The 23,117-nt window shown below is 46.9% G+C and overlaps 2 protein-coding genes and 1 long non-coding RNA gene across 3 annotated transcripts; all 3 read right to left on the minus strand.

Moving 5' to 3' along the window:
- Positions 1-8,759: 8,759 nt before the first annotated feature.
- Positions 8,760-13,456, minus strand: LOC128822614 (serine/threonine-protein kinase PAK 3-like). The gene is made up of 4 exons (XM_054004380.1): positions 13,413-13,456; positions 12,770-12,966; positions 10,084-10,221; positions 8,760-8,979 (listed from the first exon to the last, which is right to left on the minus strand). Exons 2-4 carry the CDS (start codon positions 12,890-12,892, stop codon positions 8,872-8,874), a joined length of 369 nt encoding a protein of 122 aa, XP_053860355.1. The 5' UTR covers positions 12,893-12,966; positions 13,413-13,456; the 3' UTR covers positions 8,760-8,871.
- Positions 13,457-14,389: 933 nt separating this feature from the next.
- Positions 14,390-16,123, minus strand: LOC128822618 (uncharacterized). The gene is made up of 3 exons (XR_008441517.1): positions 15,960-16,123; positions 15,097-15,209; positions 14,390-14,467 (listed from the first exon to the last, which is right to left on the minus strand). It is a non-coding gene; the product is annotated as an uncharacterized LOC128822618 (long non-coding RNA).
- A 588-nt stretch (positions 16,124-16,711) lies between these two features.
- Positions 16,712-18,492, minus strand: LOC128822331 (uncharacterized). Its single transcript, XM_054004026.1, has 4 exons — positions 18,160-18,492; positions 17,634-17,741; positions 17,086-17,251; positions 16,712-16,779 (listed from the first exon to the last, which is right to left on the minus strand). Exons 1-4 carry the CDS (start codon positions 18,442-18,444, stop codon positions 16,712-16,714), a joined length of 627 nt encoding a protein of 208 aa, XP_053860001.1. The 5' UTR covers positions 18,445-18,492.
- Between the last annotated feature and the right edge of the window lie 4,625 nt (positions 18,493-23,117).

The following is a 23,117-nucleotide window of genomic DNA, read 5'->3' on the forward strand; positions in this document are numbered from 1 at the left end:
TCCCAAAAGGCAAGTCACAAGCTTTTCCAAGCATGCATACAGCAACGAACACAGATGCTCATTTCTCTTTTACACTTTTTTCTCTAATACTATTCCTTGCAACACAGTTGAGTATGTTGAAAACATCAGTCAGGTTATCATTAGTCTTGAAATTCTATTGGTCTGCACCAAAAAACTGAAAATTGTACCCTGACTCACCCTTTGCTTTTAGATACCAGTCCAAGAGACTGACAGAGATGGTGAACAAATGCTCTTTCAGTACTAGTGAAACTAGAAGGAAATTCCATCTCTAGAATGATAAATAATAACGAGAAAACCGTAACAATGCAACAGGCACTAATCTTGACAACTCAGTGTTACAGAACCACAGAATTGCTAGGATTGGAAGGGAGACCAGCCAGTGCAACCCCCTGCAGGGTCACCTGGAGCAGCTGACAGAGGAACACATCTAGGGTTTGGGATGTCTCCAGAGGGGCAAACTCAGCACTTTCCCTGGGCAGCAGTTTCAGTGCTCTGCCACTCTCAAAGGAAAGAAGTTCTCCCTCATGTTCAGGTGGAACTTCTTGTGTTTTAAGTTATGGCCACTGCTCCTTGTCCTGTCACCAAAAAGTCTGCACCGCCTTCCTGGGACTCATCTTGAAGATCTTCATATGCATTAGTGAGATCCCCTCTCGGTCTCCTCTAGGCTTAACAGGACCAACTCCCACACCTCTCCTGATAAGAGATGCTCCAGACCTCTCATCTCGGTGGTCTCTGCCGGACCCCTGCAGTGGCTCCCTGTCTCTGTGCTGGGGAGCCCAGAGCTGGACACAGCACCCCAGCCGTGCCTCACTAGGGCCGGGCAGAGGGGCAGGATCCCCTCCCTGACCCGCTGCCAGCGCCCTCCCAACAGCCGCAGGCTGCCCCCGGGCCGGGCTGTGCCGCGCACCCGCCTCGTCCCCGCTCCGGAACCGCTCCAGGGCGAGCTGCACCGCCATTTCCACCACCTCGTCCACGCCGACCTCCCTGAGGGCCTCGGCCCGGGCGCGCCCCGCGGCGCCGGCAGCCCAGTCCCCCGCAGCCCCGCCGGGCCCCCCTTTAATTGTGTGCACCCTATCCCCATGTTCCACACATGCCCAGCGTCCCCAGTGTGCACTGAATGGCCAGCAAGGGACTTTTCAGTTTGCAGAACATTTTCTCTCTTGTAAACACTCTTATGTTCCACAAAAGATGCCAGTTCTACCAGAAAAAGAACTGCAAAGGAAGTTAGTGAAACAGTATTATCAATTCTGTACCGTGTTAGATTGTGTCAGGTTTGGCTGCAAAATAATTAGTCTTTCTGGTTTTTGTTTGTTTGGGATTTTTTAAAGATTTTAAGTGCTGTAAGACTTACTAGCTGTTGAAATATGATGCAAGGATCACTGGTGAGCCAATTCTTCAAGACCAAGTTAATGAAAGAGCACAAGATTTAGTTCTCTTTTCAGTTCCTTGATTATTAAAAAAGAAAAAAAAAAAAGGAATTCCAGTATGTAGGGGTTTAAGCATTATAGTAAATTTGCAAGCAATCAGCTGTTGGCTGCTGTGATCATTAATGTTGCCATGAAGTAAGTTATGTATTTATACACATTTAGGGAAGTAAGACTGATGTCAAATTCTATTGAGAGATATTTGTTTAATAAATTAACTGCAGTGAAAATGGGCATTTCTTGCTCTACGGCACACTCCTGGATACACTGATCCATTGATAGTTCCCCAGACCTTTGGCTGCTGATGCGGGTGATTGCCTCTGCCCCATTTCTGGAACCTCTCCTATCATCTACTGACACATCATTCCTTACTTCTCTGTCTTTTCCACTTCCCTTACTTCAGTTCTTATTGATTTTTGAGACATCAAGGAAAAAGCCTTTTGATCAGTTCTGTCCTTGTAAAACAACCTCTCTCAGGTGCTCACTTGCCACAGTGCAGAACTTGGTCTTTGTCTCTACAAATCCATTTCCCACATCACTGCTGAACTGAACTGAGCCGCACCCTTCAGTGCCCTCAAGGCATCCAGAGAGTTCAGCAACGACTCCAGAAGGAAGGCTGGGAAGAGCGTGATTCCCAACAGGGTCAGATATGCCCCAGGTCTTCCCACAGCTTTCTCCACTACTCCTCACTCCTAAATTGAGAAACTCTAGTTTCCAGGGTGAGCAAATGACAGAGGACAGGAGGGAGAGTTGAATGATCCTGTGCTAACAGATCTTTCTGTGTCTACAACATGTTATCAAGGCAGCATGAAAACTGCAGGGATCCCATGTCTTGTGAGCTTAGGAGTCGACTGAAGGCAGAAGGATTTCATCCCCGTCATTCATGTGCTTGTGTCTTTGCTGAAACGGGAACTGATGTGCTCCCTAGGGAGATTAATTTATCCAGAATGCAATTTCCTACTAGAATACTGTTTCATTGAAATATTTTGATGAAAACAAAACCTATGTTGCAGAAATTTTCTGGAGCACAGAACACATGTACCTATCGCAGTCATCAGTAGCTTGCAGCAAAAGGTTTTGAGGTTACTTCCTAGTCACAGTCTACAAAAAGACCATTTATCTTGACATGTGCCCCCACTTTTTTTGACCATAGTGGTATTTTGTTAACAGAAATACAGCTTCAAATAACATACTTTGGGAAAAAAATAGTGGGACTATTCAATATCTTTGTTTACATGTATATACAAGAAATGAGGAAATGAACTTCTAACTTTCTGTATCCAAAATGTGGATCCTTATGTAAGATCCAGGAATAGGAACCTGTCTGATTAGGAGAGCAGTTTAGGATATTTTTGGAAAAAGGGGCAAATCTGTTCTCATTTCTATTAATCATCATCATCACAAAAAAGTACACTTTTCAGAACAGTTTTACAAGGTGGTTGAGCATTTATAAAGGTGAAAAATTATTAGGAAGCTTCTCAAAAGAGGCATTAATATTCTATCTAAAAATTAATATTCTCTCTAAAGTGTTTTAATCCTAGACTGAAAAAAAAAAATTCTTTTGAATATACTGTTGTAAGAGTTTTCAAACAGCTCTACTTGCTAAGAATTCCACAGCAAAGGCTGCACAAGACTTATATTTCTAGATGGAGCTTTAAATCATAGATCTGTGATGAGAAGTGGATCTAAACAAACTAATGTGAAGAGGGTAATACACTGACTTCAGACACAAGATTTTGATGAGAATTTAACTTAGCAATTTCCTAGCTAAACCATTACTCTGTTGGCAGCAGATGCAGTTTGCTGTACACAGTGATGTTTTCTATAACATTAATTTGAACTCACATTATATGTCTGTTACTGAAAATCTTGAAAATCTTAAAAATCTTTTTACAATGAAGGTCAGTAAACAAAGATGGTCTTTATCTGAAGCCAACTGAAACACGGTATAATCTCTCCTTTGAGACCATCAGGCATTGCTTTTAATCATAGTGTACATAAAGATCTTCAGTCTGAATACCTAAGCAGTGGCAGCAATTAGAATACCTAACTCTCCCATCTATCTTACAGCAACATCACAAAATATGTGGTTTGTAAGTTGCATTATAGAAAATAAATTATGTTTTTAATTTCATTTCTCTAATAAAAAAAAAATAAAAAAAAAATATGTTTACATAGGAAGTTACTTCTATTTAGCCCTTATATTACCTGGGCATGCTTTATATAGGCTAGGCACAGATTCAGATCTGAGCATACCTGCATCTTAGTAGCTTGGTATACGTGTGCAGAGTCACGTTATGTGAGTGCCTGGTGGCCAAGCCAGCTCCACCCTGGTCCCATGTCCCAGCCTGCCCTTTGTTGTCCCAGGGAAGTGTCTGATACCCTGGGCTGATCTGGCTGCCATGGCTGGGTGGTCCTGGCTGCCAGGCCCTGCTCTGACTTCCCAGGCAGCCCCTGCAACTTCTGGCTCCCCAGCCCCTTGAGATTGTCATTGTAATACTGATACAGCAAACCATGGATTGGGATCTGACCTGAGCTGCAGAGATTCAGGTGATGAGAAATTATAAGTTAAATTGTATTATAAATTCCCTACCATCCTAGTTACAGATTGTACTATGTTGACTCTGCTTGTAGAAATCCTGTGCCATTCTAATAATAAATTCTCTTCTATATCAATCATAACATCCTGTGAAGAAAACAAAGTTTGAATTGTACCTATGGTTTAGTGCTATCCTCACTCTGCCAATATCCCCAAGAGAACCCATCTGTGCTGGGTGACAGTGTCACTCGGATAACCCTGACATGTCTATTAACCGAGAACCTCATGGAGCAACAGGGAACCTTTTAGCAAGTGTGTGAAAAGGGCTGGATGTAGTATTTAGGAAATTGAAAGAGATGGTATTCTGGACAGTTGGGCTCTGGATGCTGAGAAAGTTCTGCATTGCACACCCTGGCTACCTTGCTCCAAGGGATATTACTAAATTAAAACTTCTGCTTGCAAATTAACTTACTGTTTTGTTAGTGGGTTTTGAAAGAGATTAATTGAAAATGCTAGGGCTGAATGTTATCTAGAAGGAAGTTCTTCCATTTTTTTGGTCAGTTGATTTTGGTCATTTGGCATCTTTTTATGCAGTGACTTAAGCAGTTTTCTACTGCAAAACCACTTCTAGGTAAATTTGGAGAGGTTTACAGTGCTTTTCTTTTTCTATTGTTCAACATCTGATTTGAGGTAGACTTGGCTTTCAGAGATCACAAGAACTTAGGTGTCCTGTTGATTTGGTGAAAACTCTGAAAAGTCCAGCATCTCTGGATATCAGGTGTCTCCTGCTCATCTTTCAGAGATGTCTGATTTTGGGTATATCAATGTTGGAGATTAAGTGCAGCTAGTAGTGCTATAGCATTGTTATTAACATTGGCATTGACTGTCTTGTATATGCTTATTTGAATTTAGAAATCAGGGCATTATGGAAATTTTATATTGTGCATTATAAATTACATTGAAAAACGAAAGATTTATTTAACTTACATAAGAAGAGAAATACCCAACGGCTTGACAGTTAAAACCCCCAGTCTTAAACAGAAACCATACAAACTTTTTTAGTATTTCTTTTGAGAAATATCAAATCTATTTTGCTACTCACAGCAGTACAGAACTCTCACTCCTTGCCCTCCTCACAACTCTCTAGGCACCACATACCCCTCCCACGAGGGATGCTTCAGGCGGAATTGTACTTTCTGCTGCACAGCATAGTTTGTCTTTTAAATGTGGGGGTTTTGCCATCTGCAATTCACATTCTTTGCTTTGTTATCAGGGAAAGTCAGAAACCACTGCACCAGGTTTTCTTGGGACTGGTACAAATACAAAAAAAGTTAACTACAGCTGATGCCCAGAAGGAAAAGATAGCAGGAAAAATTCAATTCAACCAAACCAAAAATTGTTCACAATGAGCAGGGAGAAGATAAGGAATGGGTGAATTTCTGATCCAGAAAGAAAGCTAGTGTGTGCAGCATGCATCTAAGATGAGAACAAAAGATAAAGTGTTATCTAGATTAGACTAGAAGTGGGAGATTAATTTAAAAATTGTGAGAACTGGCCAACTGTGAGGCTTAGTTTAAAAATTGTGAGAACTGGCCATCTGTGAGGCTTAGTTTAAAAATTGTGAGAACTGGCCAACTGTGAGGCTTAGTTTAAAAATTGTGAGAACTGGCCAACTGTGAGGCTTAGCAGACAGCATCTGAAAGGATAGGTGCAATATTTTCTGCTTTAAATGCCTTGGAAGAGTATGGAAGTGTGTTGGCTCCATACTACAGTGCCCTGGTCATCCAGCAAGAACTAATGTGAACGATGTAATTTGGAAATCTGCAGAGACTGAGACCATATGAGACCAGTGAGTGTATGCATGCTTAACTTGCAAGCAGTTTTAGTTAATAAAATGCCAGAGGAACTCTTTACCTTGTAATGACTTACGTAATCAAGGTACAATAAATATTAACAATTAGAACTGTTGCCATCAGTTAATGTACTTTAAAGGCACTGTGCAACAAGTGTGATAACTTTGCTGGATTTATATATTCATTAATCCCTGACAGCAACAACGAAGATCAAGATGTTTTGTGGCATGAACTGGATATCTTCAAAGACTTCATTAATAGGAAAGGAATAATACCTGATGCTATGAGGGAAACTCATATGTCCTTAATATCAAGGTCTTTTTTTTTCAAACACAGAAATAGGTTAGGAAAAAACTTAGTTCACCCAAATTAATCATGTGACATGATGGAGTAAGAAACATAATGTGTTATGTAAACTGAAATGCTGTTGTAGACTGTTTCAGAATAGCTGTTTCCAGTTAGAGATAACACAGGTTGGTGCTGGTGCTGTATCACTTCTTTTCACAGGGGACATGAGGCCATAATGAGCCAAGCAAGATCCTGCACAGCATGGCAGCAAAGACATGTCCTCACCGTGGCCTTGGCACTCCAGGGCAGCCCAAAAAGGGCCGAGGAGTCCTGTGTGTAACCAGGAGGGATGACTGACATCACTGTGGGTCCCAGCATTCCCCAGTCCCTTGCTGGCCATTCAGTGCACACTGGGGACGCTGGGCATGGGTGGAACATGGGGATGGGGTGCACAAAATTCAAGAGGGGGCCTCAAAGTGGAAGGACTGGAAGCCAAAATCGCTGGGTGGAGACCCCCAAAACGGAGGTGCGATATCCCAAAATGGAGGGAGGAACCCACAAAACTGGAGCAATGCCCCAAAAAACCACATGAAGCTGTTCTCTCCCTCCATTGTTTACCAACAAGAACTATCTACCAACTCTAATTTCAGCAAATAATTTCAAGTGTTTTAGCTGAAAGTCATTCTGAGCAAACTTTGTAGAAGTGATCACAGAATCACAGAGTGTTCTGTGTTGGAAGGGATCCACCGAGTCCAATTCTGAAGGGAATGGCTTGCTGGCAGGGTCAGCACCAAAGACACCCACACCAACTTAAGGAAGAAGTGTCATTTCCTGTAGGGCAAAGCAGCAAAGAAGTACAGAAGGATAAGCTAAGCAATGCACCCGATTATTGCTACAAAAGATTGCCTGTAGGGATGAAGAAAGACACATCACCAGTTACCCTAATACTTGACCATTGTCCTGACACACACGTCAGCTGGGGATGCCCTGTCACACCAAAGGATTGGAGAAGCACTCCCAGTAACGGGGAATTCCTATGTGGTTCGCCCACCCTCAGGCCAGGCTGCCAACTTTGCTGTGAGAGGGCCCAGATTTTATACTGTTGAATAAACAAGCTACCCTAACTTCTAGTGCGGGCACATCTGGTTTCATCCTCCTCTTGGGCAGGGCTCAGGGAGGAACCAAGGGAGTTTGCTTTGACCCTCTACCTTCAAACACAGCCAGATGGAGATGTGATAAATGAAGATGATTTGTGCTAATAATTGTAACTATATTGATATTTTAGAAAATATTTGTTAAAAAGTAATAGGGGAAAGCGATATGTCATTAGCATCACAAAACAGATGTTTGCAGATGTTCATAAGATCCAGGATGGAGTATTGAGATATTTTAGCACAAACAGCCTTGGGAAGGACAAAGTTGGGAAAACCTCCAAGAGTGGAATCGACATTGAGACAAATAAAAGTCCAGGCAACTTCTTCTGAGGCAAGAACAGCCTTGAAGACAAAGCAGTGGATATAATTCCAGATAGAGGACCCAAAACAGGAACATAATGCTTACTTATGTAACACCAAGCTCCATGTGCATGCGCAACCTGCCAGGTTATTCAGAGGACAGCCAGGAAGACCATCGGCCTTCATCCAAGAAGACTCCTGAAGAGTGCAGAAGACCCCCAGCAACAACGGGAACATGCACTGTGTAATATGGTGACGTAGACTTCAAGAATCAAAACTGGGAGGAGATTTACAGGAACTATTGATGAATATGTATTAGCATACAGTATAAAAGTTGTGCCTGGATTCTTTTGCCTTTTGTACGTGCGGCAGGGTGAGAGGTCCTCCCTGTCCCCCGGTTGGTTTTGCTTATGCTTTATCAGAACCACTGCCAAATTTCTCTTTGTAACTACTTCATTATATTTGATTTTATTATTATTTTATATGTTTTTATACCTCAATTAAAATTGCTGCTAAAGTTTAAATCTTGCAGTTTATTGAACTTGACATATGGCACCTCATTCATGACACCAGGAAGAGGCACGCAGGGCCGGGCTGCTGCCTCCTGCAGCTACAAGGGCCTCCTGGCAGCCTGCCTCTGCCGAGGCTCAGGCTGCTCCGGGCTCTGCCGGGGCTCTGCTGCGGCTCCAGCCCGGGCAAGGCCGGGCCCGCTCTCACCTCACAGTCGCTGACAGCTCTGCACCGCAGGAGACCTTTCAGAGCACCCTCTCTGATCTTGCTGCTTTCTCAGCTGAGCAAGGCTCTCCTCCAGCCAAAGACATTGCACTTAGGGATACAAATCCAAGTGGCAAGCGCCCAAGTGCTCTGGAGTCACAGCTGAAGGCCTGCATCTGCACAGGATGGTTTGGCTTCCCCTCTTCCCCTTTGGTTTTTCCTGCTAATGCCATTGCCGTTTCTGCCTCAACTAGAAGTGCCCCAGATGTGCCAAAAGGGACCAGTGGGCTGTATTCCAAAGGCAGTGTGGTCTGGAGAGAATGAATGAAGAAGAGCCTTCTCCACTTACAAACCATACCAAAGAAGCCATAAGCGTGTCTTAGCACCAAGAAAAAACACCTGGCAATTCAGAAGGAAATGTTGAGTTTTCTGAAGGGGTCAGAAGGAGGGGAATCTTCCAAATGAGTTGATGCTTCAGAAACTTTATTTAATTCCAATCCTACTCTATAAACCTATACTACAAAACTACTCAACAATCCTACTCTAGAGTCCTACTCTACAATCCTACTCTAACTTGGTTATGGAGATAATATCTTGACTCTTCTTGTCTTCTTCTTCTCCTTCTTCACTGAGTTGATGAGTGGTACCAGGGTGGACGCTGGCTTGGCTGATGTTACAAATGGATGCTGTCCACAGGATAAAAAAAAAAAAAACAAAGAGCAGTGAACCATGACTTTCCAAGATCAGTGCTTCAGGATTCCTTTGGTACTTAGAAAGACCCAGAAAGAGGAGTGACAGGGACATCTGCTCCCCTGTCATCCTTTGCTGGACCTTGCCATCACAGGCAAACCTGGCCCAGAATCCCATTCATCTCTGTATTGTGTTGTCTTCATCTAGCTGGGATTTTTGCCCTGCCAGTGCTCTAGAAATGGTGCTTTCTGTCCCTGGGGTTTCTTCCTTTCAGGAAACTCCAATGACCCACATAGGTCCCTGTCTTTGAGAGACAGGCACCGTGCTAATTTCCACAGGGAGACAGATCAGTGTCTACCTTTCCATGCCCTGCCCCTCCTGTGCTGGATGACACCTTCCTTCCCAGCAGGGCCAGCCGAGTGGCGCTGGCTGCTGCAGTTCCATGGCACTGTACCCTGCATTGCTCTACTTCAGTTCTTTTGCCATTAGATAAAATGGAACACACCACCAAATTACAAAACAGAGTGACAGAAACAGCCAGAAAACAGTGCACCTGTCCTCTCAGGAAATGCGGAGAGAGGTGGAGTTATTCAGCTTCGTGAAGAACAGGCCCCAGGCAGACTTTATTGCCACTTTCCAAGACTTCAGAGTGGCTTTGAAGAAAATGGGGGACATCTTTTTTATCAGGGCCAGTTAACAATTGAATGCAGGCAAATATTTTTAATAACAAAATGGGGATCAAGTTAGAGTAAGTCTGAGGAAGAACTTGTTTACTCGGAGCATGGTGCAACACCGGCACAGGTTGTCCCAAGAGCTTGTAGGTGCCCCATTCCTGCAGGTATTCCAGGTCAGGTGGGAAAGGGCTCTGAGCAACCTGATCTCTTTGAAGATGTCCCTGCTCATTGCAGGACACTTGGACCAGATGACCTTCACAGGGCCCTGCCAGCCCAGCCCAGTCTAGGATTCTTCACTGTTTTCATTTGAACAGCACCAAGAGTGGAGGTGAGGAGGAACGGGGGCTCATCTGATGCCTTGGACCTCAGTGGAGGAGGAGCCCATCCCTCAGACACTCTTTCACCTGCAGCCCCTTTGCATTTTACCTGCAGGAGCTTCTTGGCAGACCACCGCCGTGCCTCGTCTGTCTGCAGGCAGCAGCTCAGGAAGTCACGCAGGCAAGACGAGCATCGGTTGGGCTGCCGCAGCTTTGGTCTCCCTCCTCTGGCTATCAGGAGTTGAGCCTGCAGGAAAAGGAAACACCAGGCTCCAGCTTCTTTCCCATCTGTAACTGCTCTCTCAGATCCCATTGTTTAAGCTCCACTCTGCAGGGCAGTTTCTGCCCTGGCAGAGACCCAGAGATGACTTTTCTTTACCAACCAAATACCCAAACCCCAATGCAGCCACAGCTTTTCCAGCATTCAGCAGATCTTGCCTTGGCAGCTGATTTCATTGACTGACCTAGTTAGTGGGAACTACATCAGCAAAGCATGTTTCCTTCTTGGAGGATTTGCACCAGCTTGACAGGCTTTTGAGAAGACAGACTCTGCTACACTAACTAACTCTACTATTTCCAAGGATTAGTACATGAAAGGCATCTCTGCAGTGCTTGTTGGTCCCTTAAGCACAGTGGTCATAAACCAAAACTCATCGAGCTTCTTGTCCTCTTCTAGAAAACAGCGGTACGTGGAAGGCAAAAAAGGAAATCCGCCAGGTAAGGAAACAAACATTTGGAATCTCATATTCAACACAGACAGTTTAAGATGCCTGCACAAATGTATTGGGATGAAAATGCCTGCTTGGGCACACAGGAGCCACCTGCAGCTCTGTCTCTCAGCTGCAAGTTTCAGCTTCTTTAAGTGGCAAAAGGAAAACTTTTCAAGGTCAAATCAGAAGAAGTGCCATCCCTATGGTCACCCTCTGCTCATTTGGATACTCAATCAATGCATTAATGGTGTCCCTATCGCAGAAAATGTTGGGTAAGAAATGGGAGGTTTTGTCTGGATCTCCATGGCACCAGGCTGTGGCCTGGTCTCCATAAAAATGCCCATCACAATACTAACAGCTCTGTGCTGGTGGCCCTGAAATAGATGGTGACCAAAAAGACTTTGTTATTATCCTCTTCAAGCCAGAGGAAAATTTCCAAGCCTAAAACAGCAAACACACTCCCCTTGAGTATAAATAACTATGGCAGCTTTCTTTCCTTTTCCCACAGCCCCAAAGGTCACAAAGAGGGTTTTATCCTGTCTCTCTGCAGCTGTGCTCAGCCACTGGACATGGTAGGGAGCTGGAGTCCTCACTGTCCTTAGAACTGTGCAAGCCAGGGGTGGCCCTGCTCCTGTGGTACAGGAACACAGCACCGGCGTCAACCGCCCACGTTGGATCCCAGCCCCGGGCACCCGGCTGCAAGCTCATCAACTTGTTAAAGTACCCAGAAACAGCCAAGAGTTTAGTGTACAATTCTAACTGCAGTCGGAGAAAAACACATCCTAAACTTATCCAGGCCACCCACACGCAAGACTGAACAATGTACAGATGATTTGAAAGCCTGAAAGTTTTGAAGGCCAACAGGGTTGGGAAAAGATGCTACAGTTTGGAGGAAAATTGATGTGCTGTGGTTAAAAAAAGAACAAGAAAGCAAAACTGTTGGGGAAGATGAAACAGGAAAACCTTCTAAATATGATTGCCTGTCAAAAGATTTTTAGAATATGGAAACTATAAGCGAGATTGAAATGAAAGTAAGCTTTGAGATAGTTACTAGCCTTAGTTACTGAGCAACTGGAAAACAATGGTATGGCTGGCTGAAGGTAATCCCCTTTTGATTAAACAATACCCTCTGGTTGCAGACAGGTCCAAGGGTCAGAGCAGACCCTACTAGCTTGGCAGAAGGGGTGCAAAGAGTAGTTTTTAGGGTTTAAAATGTAACACAGTATGGTAATGTAATGATTCCTATAGGCTGTAGGTAAATGCTATAGGATCTGTATCTTGTACTAGATTGGTTAGTGACAATTAGAATATTCAGCACAGAAGAAGATTTAGTGGGCTGTAACCAGAACTTCCTCGCTCTTTCAGGTCTCTCTTTTGGGCTCCTCTTTTGGGCCTGCTCCGAGCTGTGGCTGGCAGCTCCAAACAGGGCCCCTGCAGCCACACCCTTTGCAATAAACCGAAAGTTCCAAGACCTGGCTTCAAAGTGCTCTCGTCTCTGTCCACCCTGACTGTCCTACCCACCATCGCTCCTACACAAAATTACTTGGGCATAGCTTTGGTGGTTGTTTCGTTTTTTCTTTTTCTTTTTCTTTTTCTTTTTCTTTTTCTTTTTCTTTTTCTTTTTCTTTTTCTTTTTCTTTTTCTTTTTCTTTTTCTTTTTTTCTTTTTCTTTTTCTTTTTCTATTTCTTTTTTGCTTTTTGTTTTTCTATAAAATTGAAACTGGGAAGGTCTAACCTCCATTTCTCAGGCTATTTACCACATGTCTAATCTCTCCACTGAAAAATTCTTGTCCTTCAGAGACAGAGCTCCAGCAGGGTTCAAAAAGCAAATGAGAAATTTCAGGCATGGCTGGAGGCCAAAATGGCAGGTTTCTGAACTGGTTAGGTTTCTGAACTGGTTACCTTCCTCTTCCCTTCTGATGCAACCAAATCGACAGCAGATGCTGATGTGCTGCAGGGACATTTTCAGAAGGGGACCTTGGTGGAAGTGGTGCCAGCAGATGGCAATGGGATTTTGTCCAATGGCACACTGACCATGGGACAGGTGAGAAAGACAAGCAGGATCAGTGAGTATTTGCACCTTACCGAAACAGGAGTTTCATACTGGTAAGGAACTTCTCGTTCCACCATTTCGATGCCCACGATTCCAAGAGACCATATGTCCACTTTGGGGCCACATGGTTGACCTGTCGCCACTTCAGGCGCCATCCACCCAGAAGTGCCGGCCACTGAGCTCCGTCGACTCTGCTCAGGGGTGAGCTGAACAAACAGGCCAGAGTCAGCTGTGGAGAAAAAAACATACCATGAAAGCCAGCTCAAGTTAGGAAATCAAGCCAAAGAATTCCCCACTCTCAGTCTAAGAATGTGCTGTTGAGTCTCCTGGAGAACTGTCCACACTTGGTTTCCTTGGGGCTTTAGCCAAGGAAGTATGGTATTGACCACTTCCAAAAAAACCCAGGTGTTTTAAGGCTGCTCACAGCAGTGGCCTTCATTCCCCTGAAGCTTTACATTGTAGCTCCCTCCCTCTGGAAGAGACACACACAGAGCAATGCCACTCTTGACTTCTCGTGGTTCCTTATACCTCTGTGCACGTTGCAACTGTGTCATCAGCTCACACTGGGGGGCCCTGCACTGCCACCAGCACCATTGCTGGGGAGCTGGCAGTCACTCAAAGCAGCCCCACAGCCCACATCCCTGGAATGCTGCACCTGACCAAGAATACACTGACCCAGCTTGACAGAGCCGTCGGTTCTGAGAAGGATGTTGCTGCTCTTCACATATCGGTGGATCACATGGTTCGAGTGAAGAAAATCCAGGCCTTGCAGGCACTGAGAGAGAAAACAGAAACAGGAGGGCAAAAATTAGTGATGTCATTTCATTACACAAGAAAGGAAAGAGCTCTAAAAGATTCCCTCTGCAGGGGAATGGTGAGTAATGGCAGAACAGAGTGCCATTGCGAGGAAGAGCTTGCTGCTCCACCACTTGCAGAGCAGGATCTTTCTGAGGAAAGGCATGTCAGCTTTTGAAAGAGCAACAGCACCTGCTGTTGTTGTAGACTGTCCCCTGCAAATCAGCCAGGATGACTGCTGCTACTGTGGATGTGCTTTCTCCATGCAGAGGACAAGTGAGGGGTTTTGCCAAGAAAGAAAAAGTCCCTCCCTTTGGTGTGAAGTGGATCACTTTGGGTGGGAGGCTGCATGACACAGGTTTTGTTGCTGGCCTCAGCACAGGCTTGAAGTATCACAACAGTCACCTTCCTGAAGCAAAGAGCATTTTGGCTGCACTACTGTCCTTTTCAGTTGAGGACTATGAGAAATGAGTCTTTTTTCTTTGCTGATCATTTCAAATGCTGCCACCAGCACCATTGCTTTTACAGGCAAAGAATGCAGTGCAGACAGGCTGGAGATAAAAGTTTAGGGAGGCAAGGTGGAGAGCAGCAAATACAGATACAAGGGACAGTGAGAATACAACAGTAGGAGATATGAGTACAAGAACTGAGTACTGTGAGTGCAGGGGCACTGGCAGGCATTTCACTTGAGATGCTTTTGCTTGCCCATAGCATACCAGCAACACAGAAACAAAGCACATGAAATCACTCCAGGTCGGAGCCCTGTTTCCCAGACAATCCTGCCCAAGCCCTGGGCAGCACAGGTGGGATTGCTGACCTCCCTACTGATGGCTGCCATCTCGTCTTCAGACAGGTGGGTCTCGCTGATGACATTGCTCAGAGTGCCTCCGTCCATGTACTCCATGACCAGCCAGAGCTGCCCATCCACAAGGTAGCTGAAAGAAGGAAACAAGAGCATGGAGATAAACATGCATGGCTAGGTTGTTTTCTTGATTGATTCTTGTTTCCAAGTCCCTTTGTGACAAGGACAGAATGAAAGGAATAGACATTCCCTCTAGGCTGTGCATTGTTTACAATCTGTCTCAAGAAGAAAGGCACAGCTGTGAAAAAAGGAGATGTCTTCAATTGCCAGCAAGTAAAAACTGCAGGTTAGGAACAGATCAAAAACCTGTCAAACTGCGTGTTTCTGGAAATAAGCACCTAGTCTTCCTGGCATGCAAAGTAATGGAAAAGAGGGGACACAATCCAAGGGAAATCCATGTCAGTTTACCTGGATGTAAGAGGACCCTTGAAAAAAAATCAATCCCCAAAACAATGTGGTGGCTGTGAACTTACAGGCTATTGATTCAGTAAGATATGAGTGATGCAGGTTTTTGAATAATCTTCAAACTGTGTGTACCAGGGAAGACTCATGCGGACAAGATGCACTCTCTTCCCATCCACTGGAGATGAGCAGAGCAATAATAATTAACCAATAATTACAGCTCTATTTTCTGCCAGTGAACAAAGTGGAATTTTACCTTGCATGTTTGCAATATGTAAACAAACATTCACAACAACTCACCTGTCTAAATAGTTGACCAAGTTGGGATTCTTATTTGTCTTCATGAGCATGAATTCATTGACTTTTAGTTCCTTCTTCCTCGGTCCTTGGAGATTTATTTTCTTTATGGCCACCTAAAATGACATTGAAAATGAGTAACTTGAGAAGTTGGCGGCACAAGACCACAAGGCACATGGAGCGAGTGATTTTGCAATGCCACAGCCGAGCTGTGCCAAACTGCCTTGTGATTGGGCATTGCAGTAATTAGGAACTGACATTGCAACAGCCCATTTCTCTGCTCCCTTGGAGGCCACTTACAGGACATGTGGCCACTGAGGTTTTGCCTTGTCCACTTGGTAACTGTGGTGTCTCAACTATCACCCACAAAGCTCTGAGCACACTCCCTGCTGCTTTGTCTGGGATTCAGAAGAAGTAATCCATGCCTTAATACTCTGTGGATATATTTTGGGCTATGGGCAGGACTTAGGGCTTTTAGGGACACCGTGCAGGTCTCTCCCTACGTGCAGTTCCCCAGTGCAGCACTGCAGGTGGCTAAGGAACTACCAGTAACTTTCAGATACATTTGCTGGCAGCCAGAAGTGAGAATTCAGGACTCTGAAGCCGTAGCCCCAAAGAGCAGTGAGATGCTCAAAGGCACCACCTTTGTTTTAGCAATGGAGAGCGAATGAGCACATCCTTCTCTGAAAGGAACTGCTGCCCTCCTTGCCTTCCTTCTGGCAGCTGAGAAGGACAAAGACTGTCCCAAATGTATTTTGCAGGCTGGTAGCAGTCTGTGCTTCTTGTGCCTTTTCAGCACAGCTCTACTCAAAGCTCCAGCCACAGCTGCTCACACCAGAGGACCTGCGGGAGATGTTGACATTTACCTGCCCTCCTGTGGCATTGTCAAGTGCTCTGCAAACATCTCCAAAAGTCCTAGAAACAAAAAAGCAGCAAAGAAAGGAGAAGACATTCAGATCTTGCAGTGAAAGCCAGCCCACAGAGGAGATCTCTGCTGCAAATGCCTAAAACCTGCCGGATGCAGGCGGGCTCTGCCCAAAGGCAGACGATGCATTTTCCTCTCAAGTGCATGGGCACTGGGCCTGTCCCTGAAGCGTTGCTGTTTACTGCCTCAGCTCCTAAGGAGAGCTCCTTCTTTCATTTTGGGTTTCAGGTTCTAAACTGTGCAGTTTTTATCCTGACCATGGGGTATTTCCTTCAGCAATCTTTTGGAAAGAAATGTTCCTGAGAACTGTTATCTGACAGCTATCAGGGAGTAGGTTGCTGTTTCAGGCAAGCACGTTTCTTCCCCTTTTATTAGTGTGGCTGTATGATTTGGAGATATACAAAAATGCTCAGGAAATTAACACAGAACTGTCCCACACTTGAGAGACAAGGAGATCTTCCAGGTCCTGTTCCTTGCTGCAGGCAAGAACTTGGCAGCATGGAGGTGTCTCTGCCAATGCCTTCTGGGCACACTCACGAATTCGGAGCAGCACTGAGAGATGGGACAATCTATCCCCAGTGTCTGAACATGGGGAGAGATGTCTGTTTGCAGCTGCTCTGACTTCACACTGCATAGATATTCCACCAGAAAAACACCTGGCCCATGGTTATGTAGAAGTAACTGTGGTTGGACTCACCCTCTGCCAATATATTCCAGCTCAGTATATTTCATCACAGGATTTTCCATGTTCACTATTTTCCCTGAGGGAAACAAAATGCAAGATGCTCACTTTAAAGCAGAGATCCCAGCTTCCAGGAGATTCAAAAGACAGACCCAGAGCCTGAAGCTTTGAACCCTTTGTGGTTGGCTGGGTAACAACAACAACCAGGCAGACAGCTCTGCGGCACAGGTGGCCAGCACAGAGACTGCTTTTCTACAGCAGTTCCTGTGGGGAAATGTCTCTAAATGTCCCTGGGACACCAAACTCAGGAAAAACATTTGGTACAGCTATGTTGGCACCTGCACACAATAGACTGTCCCTCAGACAAGAAATACAGCAGACGTACTCAGTAGCTCCAGGGAGTCATCCTTGATCTCCTGTTGCTGAGCAGCAGCTGAGTCAGCACTGGAGATGAACAAACCGCCCCGGCTCCACTTCTCAGGTTGGAGAGCAAAGGCTCCTTTAGACCATGCTGCTGCTGCAGCAGGTTTGGTGACAAAGCCCTTGTAGATCTGGGACAAGAAATGAGTTTATGTCAGAAAGGTGGCTGGCAGAGATTAGCCTGAGATTCCATTTCAAATGCAAGCCCTTAGGAAGGTGCTGTCAGCAACATGCAGGGCTCTTAAGTGGGTTTTTTCTGATGTCCACTTCTCAGACTGGATGGGTCAAAACCAAAGGCTAGTTCTACTCGAGTGGATGGCCAGATTCATGGTCCATTTTCATGGATTTTCTGAAGGATCACTGCCACAATGACCATTCTACTTCCTCTCAAGGATTCCTTTCCCCCTCCAAGGGCTTCAGACACACTTGCAGCTCCTTGTTCAAGTGTTCGGCCTCCCCCCACTGTGTCCTCTTTTCCTGCACCATCTTCAGGTCATGCCCAACCTGTAGCACCTTTGGTGGGGACAGTTCCTGTGCCTCACGCCAGCCTCGGGGCTCTTCATTGCCACTCATTTGCCGGAAGTCTTTGCCGGCTGCCCGGTGAGATGTCAACACTTGCACCTCAAGTCAAACAGAACAAAGCAGTCAGAGACTACAGCTTGTCCCTGTCAGTCAGGAGTCACTGACTGTGAGGAAAGAACAGATTTACAAGGGATACAGACAGCTTGTTTCAATCCTCCATCTGGGTCACCATATTCCCCTGTAAAAACACCTCAAGAAACAAGGAGAGCAGGAACAGGCCAGCAGGAATCAATTTGGATGACTGCTGGCCAAAAGGCCAAAGGACAAGTCCCACTGTCCAGGGCAGCAGCTGAGATTCAGCACACCAGGAAATGTCCTTCTGAGTGACTGTGATACACACTAGAGCAGGATGGCACTCAGAGGCATCACCCCGCTCCCTGCTGCTCTGCACTGGGAAGGCCAGAAGGGCAGAAACCACCAGTTTGGTGACTGCCGTGGCTATCCCTCTTTCACTCACTTGCTTTTGTAGAGCCTGAGGGAGGGGATTAAGTTTTTCTCTGATGATTTTAATTTCTTCCTCCTGCCTCTTCTCCCTTGCCTTGATCTTAGCGTGAGCTTTCTGAAAGTCTGTGTCCAGCTGTTCCTTCAAGTTCTGTAAAATACAAGAGAGAGGATCTTTCATGAGTGGAGTGGCTGCCACTCTTTCACTCACCTGGTTTTGTTGATCGCCCCTCTGCTGATGAAGATTCATCTCCTCTTGAATTCTTCTTGTCTCTTCCTGGTTCCTCTTCTTTACTTCCATGATGGCACTCTGAGCTTCGGGCTGCTCTGCTTGTGGCTCTGCCTTGATATTCTGTACACACAAATGCAGAGCAAGTGACTGGGAGCTGCCATAAGGCTCAGCTTTTTCCTCTTGCAGCCTCAAAATCACATTTATTCAGCCACTTCTTTCTGCTTCCCTACCCACACCTGCTTCCAATGGAACCCTCTTGTCCCAGTGCTGATCTCTGCAGATTCCAAGGCTCTGTGCTTTCAGTGCCTCTGGGACTCCTGGCCTCCTCACTCCCAAGAGCTCTGTTTTATGCCCCTCTTCCTGCCCTTTCCCTCTGACACCTGGCAAGTCAGGCTTACCTGGCCATTCTCCTGTGGCTCTTCCACCTGCTGCCTGAGCTGCTCTTCCTGCTCTCGGGCTCTCAGCTCTCCCTGAGTCTGGCATGGCATCTCTGATAAGGCAATCTGCTCCTGCTCTTTCTCTGGAAGGATCTGCACAGAAAGCAAGAGAAGATGGGTTTCAACTTTCCATAGGACATTTGTGGGCCAAGACTCAAGGACTGATGGGCTCACACGTTCCCCGAGCACTGTGCTGCTGCTCTCCTGGGTCATTCTCTGCCCGTGGGGAGGCACAGATTCCAAAGTGACCCTGGCACTACAATCAGGGGCCATCTGGGGCTGAAGCTCCAACAGCCTCTCAGGCAGCTGACAGGGAAGGTGTGGCATTTCTCAGGGGTCTGGTGAGGGCCTCCCTCTGCTCCTGCTATGTCCTGTTTGTCTTTCAGTAGTGACTGACACCCAGCCCAGTCCCACAGCTCCATCCTGCCTCTGCAGGTGGCTTCCTGGGTGAGCTCTCCCTTTATGAGAGACACTTCTGGAGTTCATGTTCTCTTCACCACCTAAAACATGGAATTCTTCCACCTATCTAGGACAGGCAGAAAATTAAAGAATTAACTGGGGGCCTCAGGACGAAGAGGCTGGAGGAGGAAAACAGCTCTGAGGGGAAAAAAAACACCATATCTGGAGGGGGAAACAGATCTGCCTGCTCAGAATTGGTCAACAGAACGTGTCTCTAATCTTCTCCTGAAAGGGATGCTTTAGGTGAACTTTGCACCTCCAACTGCTTTGGACCAGAGCCAAGAAGATTCAATTATGCAAATGACAGATAGATAGATAGATAGATAGATAGATAGATAGATAGATAGAAATATAGTACTCACTCTTATAATCTCTCTTTCCTATCGTTTCTGTTGCTACACACACTTGGTAGCCATTGCCCTGATCAGCAGCAATCCTGAGATTGCTCTCCTGTTGCTTCAATAAACCACACTCCCAGGGAATCTGGAGCACTTAGGTCCTTATGGAATGCAATCAGATGCAGATCATTGCACTGGGAATGGCACTCTTGCAGCACCAGTGCTTGGCCAAGTGCTTCTCTTGGACTTGACTACACTGAGAGTGCTAAAGGGGCTGTAATCAGAAATAAAGCCCAGCCCCTTCCAGCTCCTCTGATCTCTGAGGACAAGCTGGAATGCAAGACCACTGATTTCCTGCTCAATTCCCAAACACCACATATACTGATTCCCTGGGCTGCAAAAAGGCAGAGGTACTGTCAATATGAATGCGAAGTGCAAGGCCCTGTTGACTGGCCTGGCACCAGTACAGCTCCTTCTGCACCAAGCTCGCTGCCCCAAAAAATGTGTTCCCATGCAAAAATACTGCATCCTCCAAAAACATCACCTTACAAAAGAAAATGCAAGCAGAATCTAAACAAGTGCTGGAAAAGGGCAGAAAAGTTTGAGGAAAATAGCCTCGCCTTGCTGAGAAATGAGAAACTGAACAGGAATTCTCCTCCTAACAAAGGACGAAACCACAATATCAAAGAGTCACCAAATGAAGTGTCAAAAACACTTGGATGCAGTGAGATGGTATTTGTAGAAGAAATAGCATTTGTAGTGAGCACTATCTTGCAGGGATTTATGGAACTCTGCCTGAAGGGCCCTGACGAGCCTCCCGTTGTCCAGGCTAAAGCTCCCTCAGCACCTCCTCCTTGGCCTTGCACTCCACAGCTTTCCCCAGCTCCCGTGTCCTCCTCTGCACACGCTCCAGCCCCTCAAGGACTTTTTGCTTCACAAGGGCCCACAACTGGGCACAGCACTCCCAGCTGTGGCCGCAGCGCTGCCCAGCCCAGGGGGACGCTCCCTGCCCTGCTCCTGCTGCCCCACTCTTGCTGACACAGGCCAGGACGCCCTTGGCCTTCCTGGCTCCCTGGCCACGCGCTGGCCCACCTTCAGCTGCTCTTGACCGGCACCCCTGGGTCCTTTGGGCCCACGCAGCTCCCCCACCACAAACTTGCCCCTTTGACTTCAAAGACAGCAGCCACAATTCCAAGATGTCCTTCCTCTGCTCAGCAACACAAGACAGCAGTCAAGGACTTGCAGCTTCACCCCCACCCGAGCCACTAATGCCATTTCCAAAGCTGCAGGCTTCATCCCAAAACGCAACCAAAGAAACTTGCCCCTTCTGCTTTTTGCCTAGCAAGAAACCTTCCCTACGAGGCACTTGCTTGCTTTGGCCTCACCCCACAAGAATGGCCTACCCCAGCTTCATGGACAACGCAATCATCTCCTTGCAGCTTATCAAAAGCCAAAAGAGAGTGTACAAGTGAAGAACTGCTGCAGAAAACTGCAGAACACTTCCACAAGCCAAACACACCTTTGCAGAAAGGGAAAACAACTAAAGAAAGCCCTGTGACCTCCAGCACGAGCACCTGTGCCCTTGGCCACGGCCCTGCAGAAGCCCAGAGACAGAGCTTCACTGAGCCAAGCAGGCAGAAGCTGAGCCGCAGCCCCCAGCTCTTGGGTGCCTCAAGGTGACAGGCCAAAGGCCAATTTCTAGCTGTCCCTGCCTGCAGGAAATGGCCGCGTCCTGCGGGATTCCAGCACTCAGCATCCTCAGCCAGCAACTGCAAGTGCTGGCTGCTCAGAAACTTGCAGCTCTGCCTTGCACTAAAGACAGCACCACCCACAACTGGCACTTACTCTCTTGGAACCATCAGGCTCTGCTGTGACCACAGCTGCAGGCTTGTGGTCGTCTTGCTCCTTTTGCTCCTCTTTGGCTTCTTCTCCAGGAGCAGAGGGAACCGGGGCAGAGACTGCTGCTGCTTCTGTCATCTGTGGCAAGAGAGAAACATGAGGGACAGGCCGTTACCTATCGTTTAGAACCTCCTTTCTCCTGGCATCTACAACCACCTCTTTGAAGGAGAAATCATCAGCATTCTTAGCAATGGCATTCTAAGTCACTCCGGCCAGATTAAAATGGGCTAATTCAAGAGAACTCTGTTTGCCTAGGAATTTGATAGTCCTCCCTGGCTGCTATCTGCAAGGCACAGTGCCTCTGCACAAGGGAGCTTTTAGCTCTTGAAAGCTGTGAAATGGAAAAGTAGGAAATAGCCAGCAAGGCCTTTGCTATTGCTGCGGCAGACATGGAAAAGTAAAAGTGGATCAGAATCCCATCCGGTGCAGGAAAAGGGCAGGAAAGCTTGTGCAGATGCATCTTTGCTTGCTGGGAAGAGATCAATTCATCAGGGCTTCTCCTCCAAGCAAGCCAAGAAACCACAAATTGGAAGTGTCACCTCCTCAGGTGGCTAAAGCACATGGATGCAGAGCGGGGAGGTTTGGCAGGGAAGCAGGCCTTGGGGTGAGCGCTGTCCTCTATGGATCTATGGAAGTGTGCCTGAAGGGCCCTGACGAGCCTCCCGTTGTCCAGGCTAAAGCTCCCTCAGCACCTCCTCCTTGGCCTTGCGCTCCACAGCCTTCCCCAGCTCCCGTGTCCTCCTCTGCACACGCTCCAGCCCCTCAAGGACTTTCTGCTTCACAGGGGCCCACAACTGGGCACAGCACTCCCAGCTGTGGCCGCAGCGCTGCCCAGCCCAGGGGGACGCTCCCTGCCCTGCTCCTGCTGCCCCACTCTTGCTGACACAGGCCAGGACACCCTTGGCCTTCCTGGCTCCCTGGCCACGCGCTGGCCCACCTTCAGCTGCTCTTGACCGGCACCCCTGGGTCCTTTGGGCCCACGCAGCTCCCCCACCACAAACTTGCCCCTTTGACTTCAAAGACAGCAGCCACAATTCCAAGATGTCCTTCCTCTGCTCAGCAACACAAGACAGCAGTCAAGGACTTGCAGCTTCACCCCCACCCGAGGCACTAATGCCATTTCCAAAGCTGCAGGCTTCATCCCAAAACGCAACCACAGAAACTCGCCCCTTCTGCTTTTTGTCAGGCAAGAAGCCTTCCCTACGAGGCACTTGCTTTCTTTGGCCTCACCCCACAAGAATGGCCTACCCCAGCTTCATGGACAACGCAATCATCTCCTTGCAGCTTATCAAAAGCCAAAAGAGAGTGTACAAGTGAAGAACTGCTGCAGAAAACTGCAGAACACTTCCACAAGCCAAACACACCTTTGCAGAAAGGGAAAACAACTAAAGAAAGCCCTGTGACCTCCAGCACGAGCACCTGTGCCCTTGGCCACGGCCCTGCAGAAGCCCAGAGACAGAGCTTCACTGAGCCAAGCAGGCAGAAGCTGAGCCGCAGCCCCCAGCTCTTGGGTGCCTCAAGGTGACAGGCCAAAGGCCAATTTCTAGCTGTCCCTGCCTGCAGGAAATGGCCGCGTCCTGCGGGATTCCAGCACTCAGCATCCTCAGCC

The sequence above is a fragment of the Vidua macroura genome, chromosome Z (assembly GCF_024509145.1).
Source record: "Vidua macroura isolate BioBank_ID:100142 chromosome Z, ASM2450914v1, whole genome shotgun sequence".
Taxonomy (NCBI): Eukaryota; Metazoa; Chordata; class Aves; order Passeriformes; family Viduidae; genus Vidua; species Vidua macroura.

What these genes read in the sequence shown, in the direction of transcription:
- LOC128822614 (XM_054004380.1), bottom strand. Translation starts at nt 12,892, where the DNA reads ATGGCGCCTGAAGTGGCGACAGGTCAACCATGTGGCCCCAAAGTGGAC. An exon ending in AGTATGAAACTCCTGTTTCG is followed by an intron (nt 10,222 to 12,769) that starts GTAAGGTGCAAA and finishes CTTTTCCTGCAG; the next exon opens with GCTCAACTCCTGATAGCCAG. An exon ending in CTGCCAAGAAGCTCCTGCAG is followed by an intron (nt 8,980 to 10,083) that starts GTAAAATGCAAA and finishes TCCTGTGGACAG; the next exon opens with CATCCATTTGTAACATCAGC.
- LOC128822331 (XM_054004026.1), bottom strand. Translation starts at nt 18,444, where the DNA reads ATGGAAGTAAAGAAGAGGAACCAGGAAGAGACAAGAAGAATTCAAGAG. An exon ending in AGGAACTGTCCCCACCAAAG is followed by an intron (nt 17,252 to 17,633) that starts GTGCTACAGGTT and finishes TTCTTGTCCCAG; the next exon opens with ATCTACAAGGGCTTTGTCAC. An exon ending in TGACTCCCTGGAGCTACTGA is followed by an intron (nt 16,780 to 17,085) that starts GTACGTCTGCTG and finishes TGTTTCCCTCAG; the next exon opens with GGAAAATAGTGAACATGGAA.